General features: G+C 47.7%; 1 protein-coding gene across 4 annotated transcripts in view; it reads left to right on the forward strand.

Annotated features, from left to right (window-relative positions):
* The first annotated feature begins 7,336 nt into the window (after nucleotides 1–7,336).
* The window catches only part of CYFIP2 (cytoplasmic FMR1 interacting protein 2), a 47,346-nt gene continuing 28,134 nt past the window's right edge, over nucleotides 7,337–26,548 (forward strand). Inside the window, exons 1-12 of one of the 4 annotated variants that reach the window (XM_062587027.1) lie at nucleotides 7,337–7,453; nucleotides 9,539–9,628; nucleotides 9,709–9,786; nucleotides 12,392–12,493; nucleotides 14,836–15,017; nucleotides 15,367–15,463; nucleotides 16,235–16,363; nucleotides 17,727–17,831; nucleotides 20,690–20,781; nucleotides 23,715–23,832; nucleotides 24,704–24,823; nucleotides 25,438–25,563. In XM_062587027.1, coding sequence (XP_062443011.1) covers nucleotides 7,337–7,453; nucleotides 9,539–9,628; nucleotides 9,709–9,786; nucleotides 12,392–12,493; nucleotides 14,836–15,017; nucleotides 15,367–15,463; nucleotides 16,235–16,363; nucleotides 17,727–17,831; nucleotides 20,690–20,781; nucleotides 23,715–23,832; nucleotides 24,704–24,823; nucleotides 25,438–25,563 — 1,356 coding nt within the window. The remainder of the gene's footprint in view (nucleotides 7,454–9,538; nucleotides 9,629–9,708; nucleotides 9,787–12,391; nucleotides 12,494–14,835; nucleotides 15,018–15,366; nucleotides 15,464–16,234; nucleotides 16,364–17,726; nucleotides 17,832–20,689; nucleotides 20,782–23,714; nucleotides 23,833–24,703; nucleotides 24,824–25,437; nucleotides 25,564–26,548) is intronic. The other 3 variants (XM_062587030.1, XM_062587028.1, XM_062587029.1) reach the window with 3 other exon arrangements.

The following is a 26,548-nucleotide window of genomic DNA, read 5'->3' on the forward strand; positions in this document are numbered from 1 at the left end:
TAAAAGAGCCTAGCTATGGCACAAGCCCTCTGCGGTGAACAGAGCCCGCAGGCTTGGCGCCCCGGCCGGCTCTGCAGCAGCAAGATGGGAAATCGCGCGGCCGGTCCTGCGCTCACCTAGCGCTTCCCGGGCGCTTCCCCGGTCGCACCGCCGCCCGGGCAGGGGTCGGGGCTGCGGCGGGGCGGGGCGGCGCGGGGGGATGCGGCCGCCCGTGCGCGGGGGCGGCGGCGCCGCGCATCCCCCGCGCTGCCCGGGGGAGGAGCCGCCCGCGCGGCTCCAGCCCCTTCCCGCGGCGGGGGCCGGGGCTCCCCCCGCCGCCGCCGTGCGGAGGGGCCGGCGGAGAGCCGCGGAAGTGCACTTGCTGCAGCCATTTCCTGCTCTTTGTGCGGGCGGCGCGGAGCGGCGCGGCATCCCGCGCAGCGCCAGGTGAGCGGGGCCGCGGCGGGGGGCTGCGCTGCGCGGGGGCCGCGCTGCGCGGGGGCTGCGCGGCAGCATCCCTCCCTCCCCACCGCCGCCACCACCGCGGCTGCGCGGCGCTGCGCTCGCCGCCGCGGGCCCCGGCGGCCTCAGCCGCCCGCGCGGGCGCAGCGGGCCGCGGGGGCCGGGTCGGGGCAGGTGCTGCCGCCCGCGGCAGCGGCGGGGAGGAGGCCCGGGGCGCCGGGGGTGCGCGGATGCTTCCCACAATGCCTAGAGCCACCTGCAGTGTCCAGGCTCCCGGCGTTTATTGCAAAGCGCCGGCGAAAAGACCCCAAATCGCCTCCCCCCCCCCAACCCGCACCTGCTCGCCTGCCTGTCCGCATCCCCCCGCAGAGGTGGGGAAGAGCGATGAGCCCCCGTCTGGGACGTGCCGCAGGCCCGGCCGCAGGCAGCGATGGCAGCGCTGGGCTCGGAGAGATGCTCTGCGTGGGCAATGGCAGCCCTGGGGTTGGAGCGATGCTCCGTGCAGGAGAGATGAGGGTGGAGGAGATGGAGGAGTGGCAGATGTGCCGGGCTGAGGAGCGAGAGGTGGCCCTGGCTCCCCGCTCGGTGCTCCCATCATCATTAGCGTTTAAAAATGGTGTCCCTGGGGAAGGCAAGGGGAGGAGGAAGCGATGGGGTCTGTGCAGAGGTTGGGAACGCTGGGCCTGAGCTCTGGGAAATTCGTGACTCTCGCAGATTTTTCAAGGTTCGTGCTTTGGCATCGGCTGGAGTCAGCAAAACCTTTGCGCTCCAGCATGTCTGGTTTTCCATGCGTGAGGCCATCTGTGATGGAGATGTGCCCTGGGAACGTTTCTTTGTATTGAACTTTCAAACCGAGGATGTTGGCGATGAATTCACGGGTGGCAGCATCATCCCACCTGGAAAGGATTGAAAGGATTTCACAGGAAATTTCTGTGGATTGCAGGGATCGGAAAGGAACAACAAGAAGAAAAAGAGGCATATACTAAACCCTCCATGCTGGTTTAGTGATTGAGAGTCCTCCGGACTGGTTGCTTTTGGGAGGGGGAGGGTGTGTGGGGACAGACGCTGGGGTCCTGCCGAGAAAGAGGATACTGCTGCTAGCAGCAGAGCTTGTCCGCCTTGGCCATCTGTTACTCTCCACGTGGGGGTTTCAAGCCACGGCTCTCGGATCACAGAGATCTCACCGAACTGTGTTCGGCCACTAACCCACCAGAGCCCTGGCCCTGCTGCCCTGCACAGATACCAAAAGAAAAAGCATGCTCATGTTATGACAGTTGTCGAAGTTTAGTCACTGTGATGGGTGTTTAGACCAGTGTTTGGACGTCCGTCACAGCAGTATAATTCTTGGGTAATTCCCCACAAAGGAGAATTGCTTTCTCCCTTTCTCTGCACAGTTAATTGTTACTAGTGAAGTCCAAGGAATCTGGAAAAATCTTCCATTTTCTGACCAGAGTCTCTGGAGCAAACTAGACAATGCTGATTTTATAATAATAATCTTGTTAACAAACAGCTATCATCTCTGCATGGAAAAGAGGAAGTTCCTTTTTTCAGTAACTGGCCAACTATTAACAACACTGTCTTTGCATGATTTAATTTCCTAAGCAGTACTTTAACTGTCAGCAATGGAGATTGCTTGTAAACTTGCTCTGAATTTCTCAACTTTATTGACCCTCTTTCATTGGCACCAGGAAAATTTGATGAAGCTACTCTACAAGAAATAAATTCCACAATAATTCTGTTGATGAGAGAGAAGATGACACAAATATCTGGAACTCAGCCTTAAGGGGATGGCAGAAAATGCAGAACAGAGATACAGAAAAACACCTTTGGGAGTTGTGCAGTTTGGTTTCCTTTTTTAATGAGAAGGATAATTTTATGGCTATTAACATCTGTGCCTGTGTAAGGCAGAAGCCTGGTTCTGCCAGCCTTGGTCATTCTGGCTGTATTTGCTCATGCAAAGAATCTCCTGCCTGTTGTGCTGGTTGCAATTACAAGTAATTCTTACAGTATGTGAGGAGGGAGGGAAGGTATGTATCCTAAAACACAAGCCTGTGCTTTCTAGGCAAGGGTCAAACGAAGCTTTTGCACCCTGCAGTTATTCTTCTTGGCTAAAAGTACGTTATTGGCCAGGAACACACACCCTCCTCTTCCTGTGAGGCAGTGTGTACCAGAAATGCTCCAATTAAGTGACTTTCCCATCTGGGCATCAGAGCTGGAAAAGAAGGTGACCAGTGTGAGACCAGGAGAAGTTTGTCCCTTTTCTGCATTTTGCCATCTCTCCCACTAGACTCATTTTGCTGCTCCACCCGCAGGGTCTCACCCCACACCTGCCATTCCTTGGATGCTGTATTACCAGTCTCTAGGGCAATTGCTGTCATTTCTTTTCTCCTTTCCTTCTTGATAGCTATCTCAGTTCCACCACGAATCTCCTGTGTAGGAGCAGGCAAGCTGCAGAACTGAAATAACCTGTGCCACTTCCCCATAGCTCTCTACCGTACAGCTTCAAAGCCAACTGCACACACATGCACATTCATTATGGCCCTGAATTTAGAATTCTCCCTTTGCTCCCCCAAGCTGCTCAGGCAATAAAGACTTCTTTATTTATCTCAGTGTGTAGTTGTGGAGAGGATGGGGTTGCAAAGATACTGCTGGGCAAGCATTTAAGTGCGAAAGGTAGGACCTGTCTAGTGTTCACAAGTTCAGACATCCGTAAACCTTCCTCTGCTATCTGCTATATCTGGCCCCAAGGCTGCTGTCAGGATGGGCTTGGAAACTCTTAATTTCAACATCAGGAGTGGCGGGATCATGCCCTCACATGGATCCCACAGGGCCTGGGGCTCAGTGCTTCGTCAGGGGTGTCAGCACCGGCAGCCTGCAAGCAGGCGTCAGGATGGGGAGCGGCATGAATTTGTGCTTCCAGAGCTACCGTTTCAACGTGGTACGGAGGTAGCTAATGAGCGGCACACGGCCTGCATTTCTAGTCCTTTGGGCATGGGATTAGTGAGTCTGTAGGAGCTCTGCCCGACCTTTTACTTTTCTGAATGACAGCACACGTGGAAGGGTTTGGCCCCGTATCCATAAGCTGAGTTTGCCATTTCCGTGCTGGCACATGCAATATGGAGGATCACCTGCTGGCTGCATTTTGGCAGTGTGTTTATATGAGCACATCTCTTTTTTCTCTGAATGCCTTTGTGCGAGTCATTCTGCTTTATAAATGGTAAAAGACTGCCACAGGCTTTGCTGTTCAGATATAAGATGAAACAAGGAAGTTTATGGAGCAGGCAGACAGAAGGTATGGGCAAGTCAGATTAGCTACAGCGATTAGCAGGGGAAGCAGCAGTCGCAGTGCTCCGGCTGGGTCTCTGCTCTCTTGGGTTGTGCGGGTGTCATCGTGGACGAGAAGCAGGCAAAGGAGAGCAGGACAGCTCGGTGGCTTTTGAGAAAGACACTTGGCCATGATTGAAAGTGCATTTGGTACCTGAAAAATGCACAATGCTATAAACCATATTTTGGGCCATCCAGATGAAAAAGGCTCTCACTAGGGTGATGTTAGGTCCTGCCAGGCTCACATTCAGCAGTTTTGCCAAAATGCACAGGGCCAAAGGGACTTTGCTTCTCTGATCAGTGGCAAGATAGTGCAGAAAAAAAAGAATCTCATTTTTCAGCAACTGCTTTTAGCAGCCTAAATGGTTATGTTTACATCCACACAGGCAGGATATATTTCCTGCATGAAAAAGAAAAAGCAAGCCTCACCTCACTGTGCACGCGCTAGCGAAACCCAAAAGCCCCGTCTCTGCGTGCACTGCTGCGGCCCGCTGCGGCAGCGCGGCCGGCATGGGAAGCGCCGTCGGTGAAGCACCGACAGCGTGAGACTGTGCCGTGCCATGCTGCACCGCCCGGGCACCTCTGCGTAAGGCAACCGGCCCTGGTGGCACCCTGTCCCCTGCTGTCCCGGCCAGACAGGTTTTGGAAACATTTTGGGAGACAGTGGACAGGGCAGTGTTAGATCTGCAGCAGAGAGACTCTGGCTGTGAAGGCGCCTGCCTGCTGCTGTGTGCGGTAGGCACAAGACCCAGGAAAAATCCTGCCAACCCCATGTTTTCCCTCATCTCCTTTGGTTACACTGTCATGCCAAGAACCTTAGAGATGAAACTTGGAGTCTTTCTCCAGTGACTCCCAAGGACTTTGTGGTGAAGACTCAGCAATTCAGTCTGCAAAGCTTACATATTTTTTCCGTCTCGCCCTAGTGCTCACACTCAGCTCAGCAGTGGCAACGCGCAGGGTGGGTTGTGCCACCGCCGATTGCACCGCTCCCTCGCTGTTGCTGTGCGCTTCCTTTTCTGTTGTTATTTCTACACGCTGTCCCTCTTCCTGTATGTGACGGTGAGATCTTCAAGGCAGAGAGACTCTTGCTCTTAGATGTTTCTGCACTGCTTGGCACAGCAGAGCCCTGATACTGCATTTGGAAATATATCCCCTGGTATGGCACAAATAATAGCAATAATTTGGGGTGTTGCTACATCCTGTTTGTGCCACATGGTTGTTGGAGAGGAGTCTCTGATTATCAGACTGCTGACAAATTGCACAAGTGGCCTTAGAATTTGATTTAAAGAAAAATGACAAATGAGCCCATGTAAACACCCACAATCCTCAAGTGGAGAAAATGGATGGGTTTCGCCTTCCCGAGCCTGAACTATGTAGGCAAGTATGAGTACGAGGGGTGTTACTCTGGGCAGCCAGAGGAAAGTCTTGAGGGCACTAGAGGAGGATGTTGGAAAGCAGTGGAAAGCCAAGAAGGTCTCTAGACTGGGCAGGTTGAGCCACATCACTTCGTGTGGAGCCATGCTCGGTGCTGTCTGAGGCAGGGAGGAAGCTGTTTCTGACTGCGGCATGCCGGTACGTAATGGCCAGTTTTGACAGTTGCTATAACTTGTAACAGGAAACAATTTTAGCAAAAGGGGATGGAGGAAGAAACAGAAATTTGAGTAAGTAGGGAAGGGCTGTTTGAGATTTTTCTTCCTCAAACACTTACTTTATGCTCTTCAGCTGCAGATAACTAAGCCAGTTTCTCAGCTGCCTGGTACCTCGGGGTGGCAGCTGTGGAGGTGGAATGGGTTCTGCCAGGCTCACGTGTTTTCTTGCTGCATGACAAAAGGCGCAATGACAGGCTCAGCCCTCTCCTCCCGCAGCACAGGGTGGCATGCACGCTGCGTGCCTCCCCCTTGGCTGTGTTCCTCGCCGGGTGCACGCGTGTCTATCTATGGACATGTCGAAATCCTCGTCCTTCCATGCTCCCAGTGCTGGATGCGAAAGGCAAACTTATATTCTGGGAAGCAGTGACTCAATTAAAAAAAAAAAAAAAAAAAAGAAAGAAAGAAAAAGGAAAAGAAAAAGAAAAAGAAAAGAAAAAAAAGGGACCTGAGGGAATTGGGGCAGATAATCAGCTGAATATAGCGCCTATGGAGCAGCTGTGGCCAGGAGAACAGCAGTGATTGTGTGTAGGAAGGGAGGTTATGCTGATCCTGTATTTGGTGCTTGTGCAGACACCGCTGGAACCATGCACTTGCCAACAGGGTCCCTGCTTCAGCAAAGAAGTTGCAAAATTGGTTCAAGCTCTGAGAAAAGCAAAAGGGACTATTAAGGATGGGGAAATACACTTTGTAACAAGGCAGTCAAAAGTCCAGTCTGATTGGTGTAGTAAAGGAGAAGGTTGCAGGGTGGTTACGCTGAAATCTGTAAGTATCTTGATGGAAACTGTGGAGTAGAGAGCTAGAAAACTCAATGGCTCACATTTGAAACCAGACAGGCTCTGACTGGAAATAAAGTGCACTTTTTTGGGGTGGGGGGAGAGAGAGTGGGAGGAGAGAGATTTGTTAGTTGACCACATCAATGTTTAAAGCGAGTTCTCTGTCACTGCAACTGCTTAAATCCAGCTGGGTGATTTTCTAGGAGATGCACTCTAGGTCAGCCACAGCTCCTGCACACGGATTAGGTATTAACTAGGGAAGCCCTGTGGCTCTGATTATACAAGAGCTCTGCTGGCATGACCGCCGTCGTCCGCGCGCGCTTGTGCCCTTACTGCAGAGGTGAAGAGCGGAAGGGAGAAGGAGCGTGGAGGTTTCTGTCCCGTGTTTCCCGTTAGCTGGTTTGCGCAGGGGGCGCAGCGCGGAGGTAGGTGCTGGGGAGCTCTTTCAGAAGCGTTTCCCCTTGTGATTACTGCCTAGCACCATCTCAGAACATTGCCATCCCAGCCTCCACCGCAGGCCGGGACTGGGGGGTCGCTGTGTGGGGGGCAGAAACAGGGAAAAAGGAAAAGAAAGGTTTCTTTCTAACTTCAGCTTCTTTTTTTGCTGCTTGCACTGCCACAGCCTAATTATGCAGAACTCCGTGTTTTCCGGTTCACCTCTGAGAACATGATTAGCTGTTTACAGTTTCCAGTGTCATTCCACATGTGTGAGGAAGAGACCGTGTGAGTGTCAATGTTGGTCATACTTTTCTAATCATGCTGCTTCTAGAGGTATTTCTAATAGCACTGCCTTGCATTTTGGAGCATACGCTTTTCCCTGAGGCTGCTCCAGCTGCACTGTAGCATGCAGTTGTTCTGTGTCTCAAGTAGTTTTGCATAGAGTTAAGCAGTGAAGGGCATGGGCAGGCAGCTGCGTTCCTCTTACTCTGTGTTCTAGTTCTGTTGTTGGATAGTAGAAGGAGAGAAGATTTAGAGACTTAGGTTAAACATACAAGAAAAAGAAAACTATTAAACAGGGATAAACAGGAGCGCAAACTAGTCGTGTTTCCAGTTTTTGTCTTTGGATGTTTTCTCAGTCTTCTGGCTGCTATTTTTCTATCACCTTTTCTTTTCCTTTGGATTTAGTGTGGAAACTGAACAGCCGGAACCATGACCACACACGTCACGCTAGAAGATGCCTTGTCCAACGTGGACTTACTGGAGGAGCTGCCTCTACCAGACCAGCAGCCATGCATCGAGCCTCCTCCATCTTCCATCATGTACCAGGTACTGTCCAGCTTCCCGACAGCAAAATGGGTCACAAGGGTTGTTCTGGTAACTCATGCAAAGCACAGGAGTGCATGGTGCTTTGAGAACTAATGCAAAATGTTCCAGGTGCACCAGGTTTAAGGAAATGTTCAGAACAGATCTAGCCATGAATATGTATCTAGAGGCTGTAAAAGGAAAGTGGTAGAGAATAGTAAAAGAGATCTTGAACCCTGAGCAAGATATCAGGAAGTTAAAAATGAGGACTAGAGTGCATGAATGGGTATGAAGCAGCAGATAACATTTGTGATAATGTACTTATTGTTGTGATCCCTTTTTATGGTAGTGCCTGCATCTTCTGTGTAGGTCAAAATTGAAGTTTTGCCTGAATTTGGCTAGCCTATGTTGTTAGCATAGCTGGAGCTGCCAGTCTCAGCGGCTAACAGCATGCAAGGGAGGACAGCAGCTAGAATCATTTCTCTGGTGTGAGCAACCACAGATTTAGTTGCAGCTGCACTGACCAAGCAAAGTTTAGCATGATCCCAGGGCAAGGCTTAAACTGCTGCTTTTGGATCTGCAGTGGGATGCCTCAACTGCTTGGCCACCACACCCTGGCCTTTAGACCACACCCAGGGCTAAATATAATATGAGGTTACTTTCTCTGTCCTGCCACTCCTGTCCTCACGACTTAGCCGCCGCAGTGTATAAATATACCCGTACAGTGATTGCCTTGCCATGTACACAGGCTTCTGAAATTACAGTATCTTTTTCACCAGGTTGTACTGCAGGCCAGTTCAGTATCATTAGAGTCTCTGCAGGTTATCAGACCCAAAGACATTTCTGAACTGTTCAAATTTCATCTCTCTCTGGAAAATCTTGAAACCACTTTAGCCTATGTCTTCACCAAGTAGTTTTTACTGTGTCCTGTGAGGAGCTCAGGGTGCAGCCTTACAGCAGTCTCATTTCAGGGCCACGAGTGTGCACACATAGTTGAACCTTGAAACCTTGCCTAAACTACATCCAGCGATATTAGGCAAAACTGTTTCCACATCATACTTAGTTTGTGTTTAGATCTCTCTCCTGCTACCCATAAATGCATATGCAGGCTCAGCTTTTCTGTCACATGTGATGTGCTTGAGGCACTAGGAAAAACAACCTTGTGGCTGTGGGTCTATGCTCCCAGCTTCAGAAGCTGGAGGCTACTGAGGAAATCAGATACTGCGTTGAATATGGTTTCTGTAATGCTAATGACGTTGCAGCAGCAACCCTGGGCACATGCGATTTGTGTGCATTCTGCCCCCCGGTTCCCTGAGGGCATTGCCAAAGCGCCAGGGCGAGTGAATGGGCAGTTACAGTTACGGCAGAGCAGCTGAGGAGCTGCATTTTCATCCCCTGCATTGCTTTGCGCTCTTTTCTCATGTCCAGGCTCAAAGCAGTAACTCAGCTTCCAAAACAACTTTTTGTCTCAAAGTATCTGCTTGCAGGAGCAACTTTAGAGCTGATAATAGCATCTGGAAGGAATGCTGACTTTCATATTTATGTTTTACGGCCCTTTCTGTGTGTTTATTCTTTGCAAATCCTGCTGACAGGATGTGGTCTATCCCATAGCAGTCAGAAGATAAATAGAAATTAATGAGGCTGCATCTGTCTTTCAGTTAATGGACAAATATCTTTAGCACAATCACTAGAGATTTGCCCTTTTGTATAGCTTCAGTTCCTTAAAACAATCCCCACCTGGCTTGGCTTGATTTTACAAAGACTTGTCAGTCTTGAGTGCCATGTTTTCACACATATAACCTTAAGGATTTCCTCTAATGAAAATGTGTGGTTCAGCAATATTGCACATTGTATATGTACACACATACAAAGAGGAATTTACATCAGACCCAGAGTGATTTTCGATATCCCCAGTTTTTCATTGCCTGCTCCTGTTCCCCTGTAATACCCCTGCTCCTGCCTGTGGTTGCTTGGGGGTTTTCTGGGAGGACAGGCTGAAGAGGGGATGCATTTATGAAACCTTGTGGCCAAAAGCTCCCAAGTTGAAGTATATCAGCTGAACAAACAACTAGCAGCATTTTAATTCCTATTTCTCTGTTGCACCCACAGGCTAATTTTGACACAAATTTTGAGGACAGAAACGCCTTTGTAACAGGCATTGCCAGGTACATCGAGCAGGCGACAGTGCACTCCAGCATGGTGAGTCTCTGGGGCAGCCCGGCACCACTGCAGCCACAGGCACCAGCCCCACCACAGCAACATTTCTCTGTGCGTTTCAGAATGAGATGCTGGAAGAGGGCCACGAGTACGCTGTGATGCTTTACACATGGAGGAGCTGCTCCCGAGCCATCCCCCAGGTACCAGGTCCCTTCCTAGAGCAACTAGCTAATTTTGCCTTCAGTTTGAGTTGGAAATAGAAACAAGTAGAGAAGATAGAAGTGGAAGGAAAGATTGAAATAAGAGAACCCTGTGTCTTCAAGCTACCCCTCCCCTGGCAAGGGCTCAACCACAAATCTCAGCAGTAAGTAGGAATTTGATAGAAACAGGTCTTCACTCCAGCCCTACCAGACGGCACCCACTGCACACCCTCACACATATGAAAGCTACAGCTTCTCTGTCTCTAAGACATCTTAGCAAATCCTCCCAGTTAAGTTATATCAGCCCCAAATAAAGTAACTGCATGGGGCTGACTGCCTTAAATGTGTTTCCTGGTTCCTTCAGCCCCTCCCCTGTTCCCCAAGGCAATCACACCTGATGTAACTTCAGCCCAGCTGCCCCAGCTTAACTATCCTGCAGTTGCTAACAGGGCTCAGCCCAGCACAGCTCTGGTCCAGCTTGTTACTTGAGTCTGTGCTGTGTTTTGTGACTTGGCTCTTTATCTGCTTCTCTGTCTGGAGAACGGACTGTCTTTGCTTTAATCAAAGCAATGTCATTATTTCCTTTCCAATCCCCCACCTTGAGTATTTCTCACCCGTATGTTGTGAGGAAAAGAAGTTTGCTTCAGGCAAAGAGGCAACGGCAGTTAGTTTTTGGAAGCTGAGGGTAAAATCATTGGATTTGTTTATATCCTGCTTTCCTGATACCAATGCGTGGTGGGTCTTGACTCATTTAAGAATTGCCCCAGTCTAGAGTGCGACTGGTGTCAGTATCTGGAGAGAGCCGCACCAGCTCAGCCACGAGAACAGTGTCCTCTCGAGATAACGCAGACCAAGGATTTTCCTGACACGAATAAAGCAGATCAGGCAGCTGAGGGAGGCTTTCCAGCATTGCAGACTGGTGCCCTGACTCTGGAGCACTCTTTGCTCTTGATGGCAGCCCCAGAAGTGAGGAGCTGTGCTAGTCGGTGTGGAGGAGCACTTTGGTATGTCAGAAAAAATTCCTGAGAGGAGAATATCTGCTTCCCAGCCAGGTCTCCTCTAAATGCCCTTCTTTGCTGCTGGACCTGAAGATCCTGATCTACCCCCAAGTTTTATCATTGGATCTTTCTGCAGTCACATCCTCCTCCTCTACTGCTAGTTCTGTTCTCAGCTGTTTTCTAGCCCTTTTCTCTCCAGAATTTTCGTGGCGTTATTCTGTAAACACCTACAGACATGAGTAAGGTTGAGCCCGTGACTCACTGAATTTGTGATTCAGGCTCCAGCTCAAAGCTTGTCTTCTGCTGTGTGAACACAAGCTGGATCTGTACAAGCACAGACTAGCAGCACAGTAGGGCAGATACACTGCGTTTGTGTTAACCCTAGTGATAAAAGTATCTGCAGCGGTTCTGGGCAGACAGAAAAAAATATTTCCATGTGGCTGACAGTGCTGATGTTTGTGATTCTCCAGGAAAGGTCAAACCTCAGTTCCCCTCAGGTTATACTCTACTGATGGTCTTGTGAGACCTAGGCATGGGCAGATTTCTGCGGCTGATTGGATATTTGCTTATCGCCCATTTATACTTGATGATGTGCTGCTCTTGCCTCTTCTGGTCACACTAGCAGAAGGCAGACCATGGCTGAGTTGACAGTAAGATAGAGAGCTGGGCTGCACACTGGGATGGGGTGTGAGTGTTGCACAACATGTTCTGTCTGGGTGTGTTGATGTCCCCTGTTCCCTGCCACGGCAGTGATGCTGCTGTGCCTCTTGGAGAGCAGCTTGCGGCATTTCCATTCTTGCGCTCCCACCCTTCCCTGCAGGGACCTGCGGAAGGGGCTGCCTGGGAGCCCAGAGCAGATGCCACTGCCGTGGAGGGCTCGTTCACAGATATATCAGATTTTCTCTTGTAACAAGTGTGTTTTCTGAACTTTGCCATGGAGGACTAGGCTGCAGCCCCTGGGGATGTCTTTTCTCAGCCCCCGCCCCCAATCTGCCGCCTACTGCCAAGCGGCAGCTTGGTGCCCTCGTTCAGTTAAGTACACACCCCGTGTACTGCACGAGGAAATGCGGTTTTACAGAGGAAGAGCAGAGCTGTGCCTATAGCTAAATGTGTGTGAGTCATCCCCATACCATGGGGCCACTTTCAGCTGCATACTCATGATCATCAACATTATCTGACTACAGTGTGAATTTCCCATCTAGGATCACTAGACTTCCCACTGCAGAGGGAGTAAAGGCAGTTATACAGTTTTGCAACACAAAGTCTCTGAAAAATTTATGATATAATAATCTAACATTAATATGTCAGGATAGAAAATCCAGACTCATTTTATGTACTCTACGCCAGAAAAATGCATTAGAAGATGTTACTTCTCATAGTCAGTATCGTGCCTATTTATAACACGAGGAGAGAATCTCACATCTGACAAATAGCCCCTTCTCCCATCATCCTTGAAAAAAAAAAGCTTTCTCTCAGATCCTGCTGTTTTCCTCAAATGAGGAATTTCCAGATTCACTAGGAAACAAGCAGAAGTTGACGGCCATTGCAAGTCCACAGTTGTGATAGAAATGCTAATGCTGACACAAAGATTTGGCTTTGCATCTCAGGTGAAATGTAATGAACAGCCAAACCGAGTAGAGATTTATGAGAAGACAGTGGAAGTCCTAGAGCCAGAAGTCACCAAGCTTATGAAGTTCATGTATTTTCAGGTAAGTGGTCAAGGAGGGAGGCAGGAGTAATTTATTACTTTGGTATTATCTTATCCTAAACAGGGCTATGCTCTGTCTTGCCTGCCTGGCTAGCCTGAGTTTCCTGATAGGTTTCTTTCTTGCACCTGCCAGCAGATACATGAGGTCTGCACAAAGCAAAATCTGTGCCAGGTGTCCCTTACCTGGCCCTGAAATCTTGTATATAGTCACTATTCCAGTGAGGAATGAGCACATCTCAGTGTTGAAGTTTGTGGAGGACCAGAGCCTCCATTACATGAAGCCAGTGGTAGCCACCTGCTTCTCTTTTCCCTCAATTAATGTTTTTTGGTGGATGCAACCAGCTGTTTCCCTGTTGAAAGTCAGTTTGCTGCTAGCACAGCTTGCTTTTCCCCTCTGAAGAAAATCCAGAAACAGCTGAGGCCTGATGGTCCAGGTGATGTGCTCAGGCTGGATGAGGGCCATGCTGCTGGATGCCCTTTTGCTGTGCAGGGAGGAAAGAGGAGCATCCTCTAACTAGCTCAACTTGTGAAAAGGACTGGCAAAGAGACCAGGAAGCAACATCTCCACCTTGACTTTCAGTGGAGGCAGGGCAAAGGTGCCCAAAGCTGATCTCGAGTAGGATTTCCTGGGCACTGAGCCTACAGTCACCTGGGAAAGGTGCTTGCTGTCTTCTGATACAGCACTGGCTCCAAACAGGCCTTTGACTACAGCTTTGAAGACCACCTTAGTTCAGGCCATCCCGTGAGAGTCTTTTTATAAAGAAACAGTAACAATAGCCTTTGAGTCAGAGATGCTTATATCTTTTATTTGCATTGGCAGCTGTAGTTGGCCAACATCAGTAAGAGCACCAAAACTGAAATTTAGTGGTTACTGCATTTGAGGCACTTGACAAAAATACCTTGCTTAGCTCCCAGTAGAGCAGTAAACTGCTGCTGTGGGCTTAAGGGAGCTCTGTCTACTGCCACTTGCTTTTATAACTCACTGCAGGTGGGTTTAACAAGCATGCAAGCTTTTTAAATGCAATGAGATTATTAGGGCTCAGTATTGGGTCTCATCCTGTTCAACTTTTTCATCAATAACCTGGATGAGGGGACAGAGTGCCCCCTCAGCAAGTTTGCGGGTGATACCAAGCTGGGAGGAGCAGCCGATACACCAGAAGGCTGTGCTGCTATTCAGAGAGACCTGGACAGGCTGGAGAGTTGGGTGGAGAGGAACCTCATGAGGTTCAACAAGGGTAAGTGCAGGGTCCTGCACCTAGGGAGAAATAACCCTAGGCACCAGTACAAGCTGGGGGCTGACCTTGTGGAGAGCAGCTGTACAGAGAAGGACCTGGGAGTGCTGGTGGATGACAAGTTGACCATGAGCCAGCAATGTGCCCTTGTGGCCAAGAAAGCCAGTGGTCTCCTGGGGTGCATTAGGAAGACTGTTGCCAGCAGGTCGAGGGAGGTGATCTGATCCTGCCCCTCTACTCAGCCCTGGGGAGGCCTCATCTCGAGTACTGCATCTAATTCTGGGCTCCCCAGTACAAGAGAGACATGGAGCTAGTGGAGAGAGTCCAGCGTAGGGCTATAAAGATGATCAGAGGGCTGGAGCACCTGCCCTGTGAGGAACGGCTGTGAGAGCTGGGCCTGTTTAGCCTGGGGAAGAGGAGACAGAGGGGGGATCTTATCAATGTGTGTAAGTACCTGAAGGGAGGGTGTCAAGGGGATGGGGACAAACTCTTTTCAGTTGTCCCATGTGACAGGACAAGAGGCAATGGGCAGAAACTGAAGCACAGGAAGTTCCACCTGAACGTGAGGGGGGAATTTCTTCACTCTGGGAGTGACAGAGCACTGGACCAGGTTGCCCAGAGAGGTTGTGGAGTCTCCTTCTCTGGCGATTTTCAAGGCCCGCCTGGCTGCAACCCTGTGTAACATGCTCTAGGTGACCCTGCTGAGCGGGGAGGTTGGACTAGATGATCTCTAGAGATCCCTTCCAACCTTACTGATTCTATGATATTCCACCTGAAAAGCTGAAGCCTCATCTTGCAGAACACTATGTGCTCAACTAAAGAGCAGATAGCGGATTTAAGCCCATATCCTACCCTCTGGCCTGAGAATGTTTGTAAATAGTGATTTGTAACAGTGCCCCGTTTTGAGGCAACAGCAGAAAGTGAAGCTGGTACCTTCCTCCCCATAAGAAAGACACTTTAGTTAAAGGAAGGAGACCCTTGGAGGGTGGAGGGGGTTTTCCCAACAATAGCATGGGTATTGTGTGAGATGCTCTTTGCTGAGCAGATGTGAGCTGTATTTCTGTCATGCCTGACCAGAGCCTCTGCTGAGTTAGAACTCTCTTCTTTTCAGCGCAAGGCCATTGAGCGGTTCTGCAGTGAGGTGAAGCGCCTGTGCCATGCTGAGAGAAGGAAGGACTTTGTCTCTGAGGCCTATCTCCTGACTCTGGGGAAATTCATTAACATGTTTGCTGTCCTGGATGAGCTGAAGAACATGAAGTGCAGCGTCAAAAATGATCATTCTGCATACAAAAGGTGAAAGGGGGAGAAGCAGCCAGGCTGACAGTTTTGGTAGTAGTCTGGAAGGGGGGAAAGACCATGCCTGGTGTGCAAGGGAGTATTTATCCTGCAGTGAGGTCAGGCAGATGTAAAGAGACTTGAATTTGGGTTTCTGCTCTGCAGTAGGTTCTCTTTGTGAATTTAGGCAAATTGCTGAGCCTCTCTGTGTTTCAGTTCCCTTGTTGAGAAATGAGGAAAGGAGCAGAGCTTTACCGCAGGGGGGCTCGAAGGCTGCTGCAGCTGCAGGTGAACTCAAAGAATGTGGGTGGTGTGAGTCTCATGCTCAGTGAGGGACCCTTGGTTACCCTGGATTTCTCCCTTCCAGAGCTGCCCAGTTTCTGAGGAAGATGGCAGACCCACAGTCCATCCAGGAGTCCCAGAATCTCTCCATGTTCTTGGCAAACCACAACCGCATCACACAGGCAGGTCCCATTCCTCTGTGCTTCGTATACTACTCAACTAGCTAACATTTCCATAGGTAGAGAGAGGCAAAGAACTTGCCAGGGCTGAGAGCACTTCAGGCCGAATTGTGGCCATAACTATCTTGTTCATTATGGGCTATTTCCACTGGCTAAGATGGGCTTTGAATCAGGCTGCATAATTCTAGCAATACCTCCCTCTAATGAATTGTTGTGGCTGGCTTTGGAGGTCTCCTTATGTCAAAACAAGGGTGAAAGTCTAAAAGATGTAAAAAGAGCTCTCAGAGAGGGTTTCCACTTTTCTGCTTCCCCTGGAAATCCATTCAGCCTTGAATGAGGAAAGGACGTGACATGCAGGTGAGGCAGGGAAGACTGAGAGCTGGAGGAGTCTATTTCTTTGGCTGCAAGTGGACTGCAGATCAGACACCAGGGTCCTTCACATGCCTCCACTGCTCCAGAGTCTCTATAGCTTGTGCTAATTAGATGAAATATTGCACAGAGACAGGAGACAGTCAGAAAGTCTCTTTTTGAGGGGAACCCTTTCTTTTCCTCTCACTGTCTGATGTTTGGCTAAAGGGGAGAGCTGTTCCGGAGAAGGAAGGTTGTAAAACAGGGTTAGTCTTATTAAGAAAAACACATTGTTTTTTCTTTACCTTTGTTCTGGCGAAGTGAGTTAAAATTCGTCATTATACTCTTAATCTTTCAAATATGTTCCGTTTGGCTCTTGTGCTTCCTCTGTCCATGCGGATAACGTGGTCCTTGTTGATGTTTCAGTGTCTGCACCAGCAGCTAGAGGTTATCCCAGGCTATGAGGAGTTGCTAGCTGATATTGTCAACATCTGTGTGGATTACTATGAAAACAAGATGTATCTCACCCCCAGTGAGAAACACATGCTCTTAAAGGTGAGATTCTTCTGGGCTTATGGGTCTGGATGTTTAGATAGTTTCTCTTCTGTTTTAGTAAGGTGAAATACCTTCCCAGGACTCTGTTTCTCTTTGTTTTCTTTCCTTTATTTTCCTCCCTGAGTTACCTTGTTTACATGCATGCATTCACTGCAGAGCCAGCATCGTCTGGACGCAAGGGCTGCAATGAAACAGCAAGGCTGTTTACACACAGCACCAAAGCTACCTTCCTTCTCTTCCTGTTTCCTTTCTGCTGTCTTACTTTTTGTGTCCTCTGCTGGGATTCCTCAACCGCCACAGCTTCCTCCCCCTTAACTCCTCCTTTGTAGCTGAGTAGCCTGGATGTGGCTGTGGGTCAGAGATGTCCCTCATCAGTGCTCCCATGTGGTACCTCTGCCAGGTGTGGAGTGAGCTGCCTCCGTTTCCCAATGCACTTCATATTTTCTCCCATTTTTCCCTCTTCTGGCTTTTTTATCCTTCTCCTATATTCCTGTTTAAAAACATTCCTTCTTCTCTCCCTTTTCTGTGCTCTTCCCATTCTCCACATTTCTCTTTCAACTTTCCCAAGGTTATTGGCAGCTCTGCCTGCCTGAGACTAAGCTTGTGCATGGTGGTGGTAGCTAGCCAGTGGAGATGAGCACCAGAGTGTGCCTGTGCTCTCCAGAGATGGAAGAGTTTTTTTTTTTTTTTTTCTGTTGTACATGAATGTGTGGGAGCATGGACTTGACCTGGGTAACTGTAGAATGTGCCAAAATCAGCACCAACTTTGCAGCCTTGAGTTTTCTTCTCAATGACCATATCCAACAATAATCAGATGACAGATCAAGATGAGCATGCCAAAGTATCTGCTTGTTTTTTATGTGTGTCCTTACTGTAAGTCAGTTACTACAGTGATTGCAGTCACCTATTTCCATAAGAATTTCATTATCACAGTATGGTCAACTAAAGTTCTTTGAAGGATAATGTGGTTATTTTTAATATCTATAATGATTTGTACTGAATTAAAGGGGAAAAAACTTAAGAATATTTTAAATGTTTTCAGTTCTCCTCTAGAAGCAAGTATTTGCCATGTTATGAGTGGAGAAGCTTTGGGGGTTTTTTATGTGGCAGAGAGGAACAGCAAATTACCAAGTATGCATCATACATTTTTGCACGCGAAAAACAGATCCATCTTGTGTCCTCTGTCTACCTCTGTCTTTCTCCTCATACAACCTTGCAGAAATGTGCATATTATATATAGTCTTCCCATCAGTGTCACCTGGCACAGGATTCTGAAATAGTGGTTTATTGTGCTACATGAACAACTCTCTTTGGCCCATGCTGCTGACTTCACCCTAAGACCTAGCCTTTCTGTCTTCTCCAGGTGATGGGGTTTGGCCTATATCTGATGGATGGGAATGTCAGCAACATTTACAAATTGGATGCGAAGAAGAGAATCAATCTTAGCAAAATAGACAAATTCTTCAAGGTCAGTGACATGCCTGGGTGAGGCTGGAGATTACTGCAGACCAATGAATTAGTGATCTGTATCACTTCCACGTGCTGCCAAAATCAAACCAGGGGAATTATTCACAGTTGCAAAAAGACCAAACAATTTAGAAATTATCCGGACTGAACGATAATGAATAGGATTGCTGTAAATTTGGATGCGCACAGGACCACAGCAAAGGTGAGACAACAAATGCTGGCCCGTGATGCCGAGCAAGGCTGTGGACACAGCAGCAGCACCTAGAACTGGGTTTGCTCCTTGCAGTGCTGGAGCAGGAGCTGGGAAGGCAACGGGAGCTGAGGACTCTGCACTACTTGCTCGGCAGCTGGCTGCTGTTGTGTGGACTCTGTGTGCTGATGCTCTGGGAGAGGAAGGAATGGCGCGTGGGAGGTCTGTTTTGTGGACGAGGGAAGGATGTGCCAGACTGGTGGCCTATTCAAGCTGTGGGCACATTTTTGAGGCAGGTTTGCAGTCTCTTCAGAAGCATGATGCTTTCAAGCTGCCAGAGATTCTAGCTTGGTTTTTTGAGGTCTGTGTGGTTGGTTGTTGCAGTCCCTTTTCCCTGCCCTTGCTGCTGAGTTGACATGCCAAAGGACACAGCCAGCCAGCCAACATTTTATCTGGCAGTCTTATTTCATGTGCGAAGAGTGGTCCATATAGGACCAAAAAAGCTTCTTGGGGAGCTGGAACTTGCTCTTCAGATACTTAGTATGTTCCTCAGAGGCTCATTTGGTGTCTGGTGAAGTATTTAGACAAACTTTCTGATTCTTCCTGAAGTCTGGTGAGTGTGAGAGAGACCAGCTGTCAGCAGCAGGAGATGAGTGGAGACCCAGCTTTCTGTCTCTGCCTATTGCACCACTCATGTGAGCTGAGTCCAATGCCAGCACCTCCTGGCCTGGATTTGCAAACAAAAATTATTTCTGCTTTCCACTGCTTGTATGCTGAGATTGAGTCTAGGAGGCATTTCAGGTTTTGCCCATTTCAGCCCTAGGCACCATGGTGGGATCTGGCAAGGAACAAATGTATTGGCCAGAAAGAATAACAGAAGAGTGCGGGGGGGGGGGGGGGATAGCAGAATAACTTCCCAGATGAAGCAATTCTTTTTCTTTTAGTCCTGCTGAACATGAGCCCCCCTTCCAGAGTGCTTTTGTCAATAACCTGGCAAAGTCCCACTGAATTAATTTTTCTCCTAAGATGAAAAGACGAGTTTCTGTGTTACCGACATTTGTTCTCTATTAGTGGAAGTGGAAAGAAGATGACTTTTGGTGGATCACAAAGCTCTTCTCCTACACTTTCTTTCAGCAGAGTTGCTCTACCCTGTCTCTTTATTCAGAGAACGGCTGATGGGCTAGAAAGACCTGATCGGTGGTAACAACAAGGTGCAAGATACCTTTCTGCTTTTTGCACTGACCTGCAGTTTATAGATGATGTGCTGGGTCTGTGGGATGAGAGGGGAAAGGTTCTCCTGAGCCCAGAGAGCTGCTTTCAGGCAAGGCTGATGTACCTACTGCTGCATCCTCACCCTGAATGAATGAGTGCCTATTTACACGTATTTGCGTCGTTTCCTGGAGACAGCTTTCAGAGCAGGGCTCAAACTCCTGCTTAGGAAACTATGGACAGATGCCTTAACCTAATGGTTGAATATTGCCCAGTCACTGGAGAGACGGCTTAGGCCTGCAGCTCTGCGAAGGAGATTTATCATGCTATTCTGCAGTCTTCTGAGTTTTCCCTGGTTCAGCTCTGCTATTATGACTGAATCTTTGCCTCAGTTTAAATCCAGGCCTGTGCCATAATCTGTACAGTCTGTTCGTCTGAGTGCATCTAAACAGATTTGTTGTTCGATGCAAAGTGCTCTGGGCCATCAGAGAATCAGACAGGTGAAATATCTTCCACTGCATGGAAGAACTTTTTCCTTTCCAGTTTCTTATCCATTTGTACTTTTCCAGCATCTGCTGTGGTCTCAGTCAGCTGGGTAGCTCTCCATAACCTCAGATTTCAATAAGAAAAGGCCAACTAAATCTTCTACAACATCCGCCTACTGCCTTTAGATTAGATTTCTAATGGAGTGGTCAGGAATTTGAGTGGTGAAAATGATCTACCTCTTCATTTAAACAATTTATGAAAGCCACCACTGTGACTTCCTGCTGACAGCATTGCAAATTCTCCACTCAAACCAGTCTGAGAAGAGGAGTGTATGATAATAGGATAGTGAATTTGCCACTATCTTCTGAGAATTTTGGACCTGGATTTTTGTAGTTAGATGAAACTGGAGCTTCATACTTAACTGCAGAACCCTGGGTAGCTCTTGTAAGTCAGCAGCTGAAAGCTTAGTCAAGCTTGAGGTATGTTTGGTGTACTTAGAATTAATTTCTCCTCAAAATCCCTCAGAGATGTAAAGGAAGAGCCATGTTGTACTGCAAACTGCCATTGCCTATGTTTTTCTATTTATTGGGAAGCTTTAAGACATATTGCTAGCAAGCCCAGTGCCAAAGTACTGGGGAATGTAGACCCTTTCCTCTCACAGTTGTTGCCAATCCTGGAAATCCATGTCACAGCACTAAATACCATCTAGCAATAATCAACATGGTATCAGCAAGCCCAGGGCTGCAGAGCACTCTGCAGGGATGATGGCCCTAGCATAAAAAACCTTGTGATAGTTTTCGGTCACTTCCAAATGTGAAATGACCCTGAATCGAGTTTTTCACCTTGCTTTAAATAGCCTGACACTCTTTGTAGCTTCCTGTAGACACAGGATCACATTTCATAGTCCCTCGTATTGCTCTACAGCCCACGGCACTCTCTGCCATATTTCAACCATCTTTTGTTTTCTTTTCCAGCAGCTGCAGGTGGTTCCTTTATTCGGCGATATGCAGATAGAACTGGCCAGATACATTAAGACCAGTGCTCACTATGAGGAGAACAAATCCAAGTGAGTGCCTGCCGTAATGTCTCTTGGCTTCTGTGTGTGTCCTGAAAGGCTTGGGAGTTGCAACTCTCCCTCTCTGGTGTGCGTGAGATCCGTGCGTGGGTACCTGTGTGTGTCCCTGTGGGTAGGTGTGAACCCCTGTGAGCAGGCGTGCCTCACTGTGCAGTCAGTTTTCTGTGCACGTGCATACATACGTGTCCCTGCGTGGGAAGCCGTTGTCACCAGCCCATGCGTGCGTGTGCAGTCAGCTCTGAGCAGACGTGGCCGTGTAGCCGTACCTGCGTGTGCAGGCCGGGGACCGTGCGTGCCTACACACACGCTGCCTGGCACAAGGGCTCGGCGCGCAGCAAGGCACGGCAGCGGGAAGGCATGCGGGTGCCGTGGCTCGTGCGCACCTGGGCAGTTTCGGCATCCGGATGAGTGCTTGCAGTGTGTGCACGCTCCAGGGCCAAGGTGTGTGAGTGTGAGCAGTGTGTCCCTGCTCTGGAGAGATTTTAATCCACATTTTTGATCCAAGGGACAAAATCCTCCAGAGCAGGAACACAGCATTGGAACTATCCGTGCAGCAACCAGGCTGTCTTGTCTAGTTCTGGCACTTTCCAGGCAGGAAGGTTTCATGAAGAAAGGCAGCAGGAATTTGAGCTGAAGTGGGGGTTAAATACACTGGAAATAAATGAATACTGTGTGAGAAAGGCAGAAATGGAGTCTTTAATTCTGTAGTGGTGTAGGTGTGTAAAGTAGTGCTCTACAATCTGGATTCGAAGTTGATTTGTTGCTCCTGTCAACAGAATTTGCAGGTGTTGATTCAGATCACGCCTCATGTATGAAATCCCATCTGTCTTTGTAGTTTTGCATAATTGTCAATTATTGCTAGAAGAATTGGATATTCTTGGAATATCAATTGTAACTGCGCGGGACACACAAGCAAAATGTGTCTGAGCCGCGGCTGGCTGTAGTCACTGATCTTAGCCTAGCATTCACCAGCGAACGAAAGCGCACCTGTAGGACCACATCACGTGATAGTGAGCTTTCGCCATCATTTTAGAAAAGCAGTCTGTCGGCTGTCTCTTCATCAGGAAAGCAAATAATCTCATGTTTGTGCTTCTGTTTGCTCTTCCCCTTTTGCTCTGGAGGATCCTCCTTTTCTGCTCACTGACTTGCTCAGCCAGGAGTAGCCCTCCCCTGCCTTCCTGCAAGCTGGTTGAAAAGTGCCAATTGATTTTTCATGAGACCATTTGAAAACAACATGGCAAAATTTACAAAGCAAAAAGTTTTAAATTAAAATATTCCACGGAATTTGAATTTAAAAAATATTTTTAGAAACTCAGTTTAAAAAGGAAAAACATTCTAAAAGTTATCATTTTGTTCCAAATAATTTCAAAAAAGCACATTTCAACAAAATGTGTATCAGCTCCGTTCATTTTCTCATCTCAAAACCAAGGTAGCTTGTGGACTGTTTACCTCTTCAGAATTGTAATGTTTGTCTTGAAATCTGTCTACCTAGTCTCTGCTGTACCTTACTAACAGATGTTTCTTCCTCACTCGCTTGCTTTCCCAGTAAATTGCATGGGACTTGCAACAGTAACCCTGCCAAGGTGGTTCCGTGTAATCCCCATTTCTTACTAATGTTCTGTTTTGTCGCTTTCTTTCCTTCTGTATCTCCATGAAAAATTGAATTAATTGGTTTTTTCTTGCCTGGCATTTTGTTTCTGCACTGTGGACTAGATTGTGTGTGGCAGGGAGGGCTGGTGCAACCTTGGCCATTCCTGTGACCTGCCGATTGTCTGGTGGGAGCACAGGACGTTGAAACGGGTAAGAGTTGAGTGATGGGACTGTGGGAGGCTGGATTTCATGAGGGATAACATCGTCTAGCATTGCCAGGAACTTTCACCACCACAAGCATTGGCAGCACGAACTTCATAGTTAGCTATAGGAATACAGTTTCACGTGACTGTCCGTATCAGAGGCAGCTTTCTCACCTCCCTTTCATGCATCCAATCCAGATCAGAAGAAAATATATCTGAAGATGGCCGGTTATTTAGGGGGGAAAAAGCAAAGTCTGAATACTCAAAGTCATTACGAAGACAGAATAAGGCATGAGAGTCCTACTGACAGATTTTTGTATGCACAAAGCTTGTTGGTGGAACTGTTCTGGTTCTACATCTGTAGCTAACAGAGAACTGAGAAAGAGGAGGTATTAAATTAAATAGACCTGATTTTCACTTATTCTCACCACTTCTTCATGTGCTTCACTTCCAGTAGCACAGTCATTGCTTTCCCTCTAAGGCCCCATTACACTGCCATGCTATACATGTGCCTCAACACAAATGCAAATTTAATCATACTCTGCATCTTGTAACACTCAAAGTTGTTTGCTGAGCTGATAATGTGAGCCAGAACCAAAAGAAAAGAAGAAATTTCATCCTGGCTATCCCCTTACAGCCTACCCTGCTGTGGAAGGAAGCCTGACCCAGCCCTTACAGGCCTAGAGGAATGAGCTTTAAGGAGTCGATTATTCTTAGCTTTAGTGGAAAGGATCCAAGTGTTGCTGAGGCTCTACTGTTTGTCCTCCTTCCCTGAAAGCTTGCCAGATAGCAGCTTGAGAAATAGCCAGTTGTGTCCATGGCAAGTAGGTGAACCCAACATGGAGAGTAACCTTCAGGGTGGATGGAGCAGAGATGTTCTGGCAGAAAGGTGAGGTGAGCATCCTTGTAACACTACGTGAGACCACGTCTGGAAGACCTCACAGATGTCTGCTTTGTCTGACAAACAGGTGGGATCAGAGAGAGGACACAGGCTGAACACAGTTGTCCTGAGGGTGACATGTTTTGAGAGTGCTGAGGTGAAGGGAGCAGTTGAGCACAAGGCTCTGTCCCTAGGGGTGCCTGAGTGGAGCCTCTTGTCCTGTTCCTGAAAGCCATTGCTTTTCTGCGCAGGTGGACGTGCACTCAAAGCAGCATAAGTCCCCAGTACAACATCTGTGAGCAGATGGTCCAGATCCGCGACGACCACATCCGCTTCATTTCGGAGCTCGCTCGCTACAGCAACAGTGAGGTAAGCTCTGTGGGCAGTCACCAAAATCAGGCTTGCTGGATAGATGAGGCTGCAAGAGGACAAGTCCAGTGGGAGTACAGTCTGCCAAGGATATATACAATGAGGAAGGGAGAAGGACACAAGCAGAACAAATTATTGCTCAAGAAAGCAATAAAAAAGCAAGTTATTTAAGGCCCCTGCAGGTGCAAGATCATGTGGACTGGAAGATATGCTGCAAAAGTTCTCTTTGTTCACAGCTGAATTAAAATAACATATAGAAATATTATTGCAACTGAAGCTTATTATCAGTCAGGTGGCAGAACACCTGTGGCTTTTGCAGATGGATCTTATCTATTACATGGAAACAACAGTTAGGGCTTGGGAAGAAAGTTCACAAGGGCAGCTCTATTCCTGTCATTTACTGAATGTCTGAGCTTTCTGACATGATCGTGACTATTTTTTGGAATGTCATCCTTATTTATCATTGTTAGTTTAATGAGTTTATTTCTTAGCCCTTTAATTTTGCATTTTATGTAGTTATTTGAAATTTAAATCAGTAAAGGGCTGTCGAGGTCTTCAGTGCTGTTAGACCATCACAGAGGAATTCATAAGGAAGTGGAATGAAGAAGTTGGTTATTTGCTCTAAGTTTACAAGTCCGACTCCATTTTTATATGAAATAAATCAGCTGCTTGGGTAATAATAGTCTTGCCAAATTGTGCCCCTTTTCCTAAGAGAGAGTATGTGCACTGGCCAATTTTAGTTTGATCACATGGAATTCATTTCAGCTGGGATTCGAGAGCAATCCCAGTCCCAGCCTTTTGCTCAGCCCTGTCTGGAAGCCTTTGCAGTGAGCTGCTGAGTCCTGCTGTGATGTTATGTGGTATTTTCCAGGTGGTTACTGGCTCAGGACTGGACAGCCAGAAATCAGACGAAGAATACAGGGAGCTCTTTGACCTTGCGTTACGGGGACTGCAGCTGCTGTCCAAGTGGAGTGCCCATGTCATGGAGGTGGTAAGTCCACCAAAGTAGGTAACATCCTGATTTCCCCGGGTGAGCATCAACATTTTAACACCATGTTCAACAAAGACTGTGAAAAGGTGAGCTTGGTTTTATGTTGCCTAACTTTAAGCCTTTAACAAACATACTAAAATCAGACCTCTAATCACCCTGGTTTCTCTACCAAATGGAGAAAGAGAGCTTGATCTGTCACACTCCAGAGCTGAACCACCCTTTGCCCCCACTGATGTTAGAGGGAGATTCAATGACTGTTCTCCTGATTGAATACCTTGCTTATCCAGCTTGAAAACTGGATGGGATGAGTCTGGGTCTTGAATGACTAAAGCTATAATTCAAATGATGACAGAACTTCTTAATTTGGGAAATTTTGACACATCTCAGCACAAGTTCATGAATGTCAAGAGCCCAGTGTGACTGTCAGCTCCCAAATAACCCAAACTAACATTTTGGTACAGCAATAATGAAGTCAGGAGGAAGCACATATTCTGCTACCAAAGGGGTGCCAGACAACTGTAGCAATGTCCAAGGAGTGTTTTGCTGGCATGGTACCCTTTTCAGTCCTTCTGGCTCTGCTTTTTATTCACTGCGATGTTGTGTCTCTTTTCCAGTACTCTTGGAAGCTGGTTCATCCCACAGATAAGTTCTGTAACAAAGATTGCCCAGGAACAGCAGAAGAGTATGAGAGAGCCACCCGGTACAACTACACCAGTGAGGAGAAGTTTGCCTTCGTGGAAGTAGGTGCCAACTGCTGCTTCTTCCATACTGCTGTAGCTGAGTGTGGCCTGGAGACAAAATTTCATGTACTTTGCCACATACTACCTAGCACACTGGGATAAGTCACAGATTTTTAAAGGTGTTTTGAAGTATTTGGACTACAATTTTCAAAGGTTTTCTTATAGCTCCTCCTCACGGATATCCACCCACAGCTGAGAAGTTCATGCTTTTGAAAACACTGATTTAATTCTCTCTAGCTTCTAAAATGGAAATAACAGTCTTTTCATTCAGATTTTGCACTGATCCAGGCCATGACTGTTCTTGTTACTAGTGTGCAGGGACAAGAATGAGTGGGGGCTCTGGGCAGAACAGGTTCCTGACAAATTGTAACTTAAAAGTTTTGACTCAGCATGAAAAATACTACAAATGAGTAAGAACCTGCAAGTGCTGGTTTCCCATCCAAGAGGAAGAAAGGGCATCTCACCTTGCTCAGCAGGTTGCTACACTCCGTGGACCACAAGCAACCAGAATTAAGAGGAAAATTAAGTTTTTATGAGTTCCTACTGGAACAGAAACACTGTACCAGTGCATAACGAGAGCACTTCCCTTTTTTTCCTGATCCTGCTCTTCCTGTACTCTGTTTATGTGCTGGTGAAAGACAGAGGTGAATCCCTGCATTTTCTTAATATGAATATATTAATCTCCCCCAAAACAGGGATTCAGAGCCCTTGAAAAAAGGCATCTACTCTCACAGAGCAGCATGTTGTGGAGTGAGATCCGGAGTGATGCTCAGATGCAAGCAGGGTGGCTCCTCAGCTAGTCTCTGTGACCAATGGACTCTCAGTATGGCTGTCCATGGGCAGTGGGAATAGCCCTCCAATCCTGCTTATAGAATGCCCTTATATATTTATTTTTCTCCCTGGAGTCTGAAGTTGATTTGAATGTTGCCTTAATTTTTGTAGCTTACTCCCTCCTGGCCTAATTCCTCTATACGATATTGTACAA

Source organism: Rhea pennata, chromosome 14 (genome assembly GCF_028389875.1).
Source record: "Rhea pennata isolate bPtePen1 chromosome 14, bPtePen1.pri, whole genome shotgun sequence".
NCBI classification, from domain to species: Eukaryota; Metazoa; Chordata; class Aves; order Rheiformes; family Rheidae; genus Rhea; species Rhea pennata.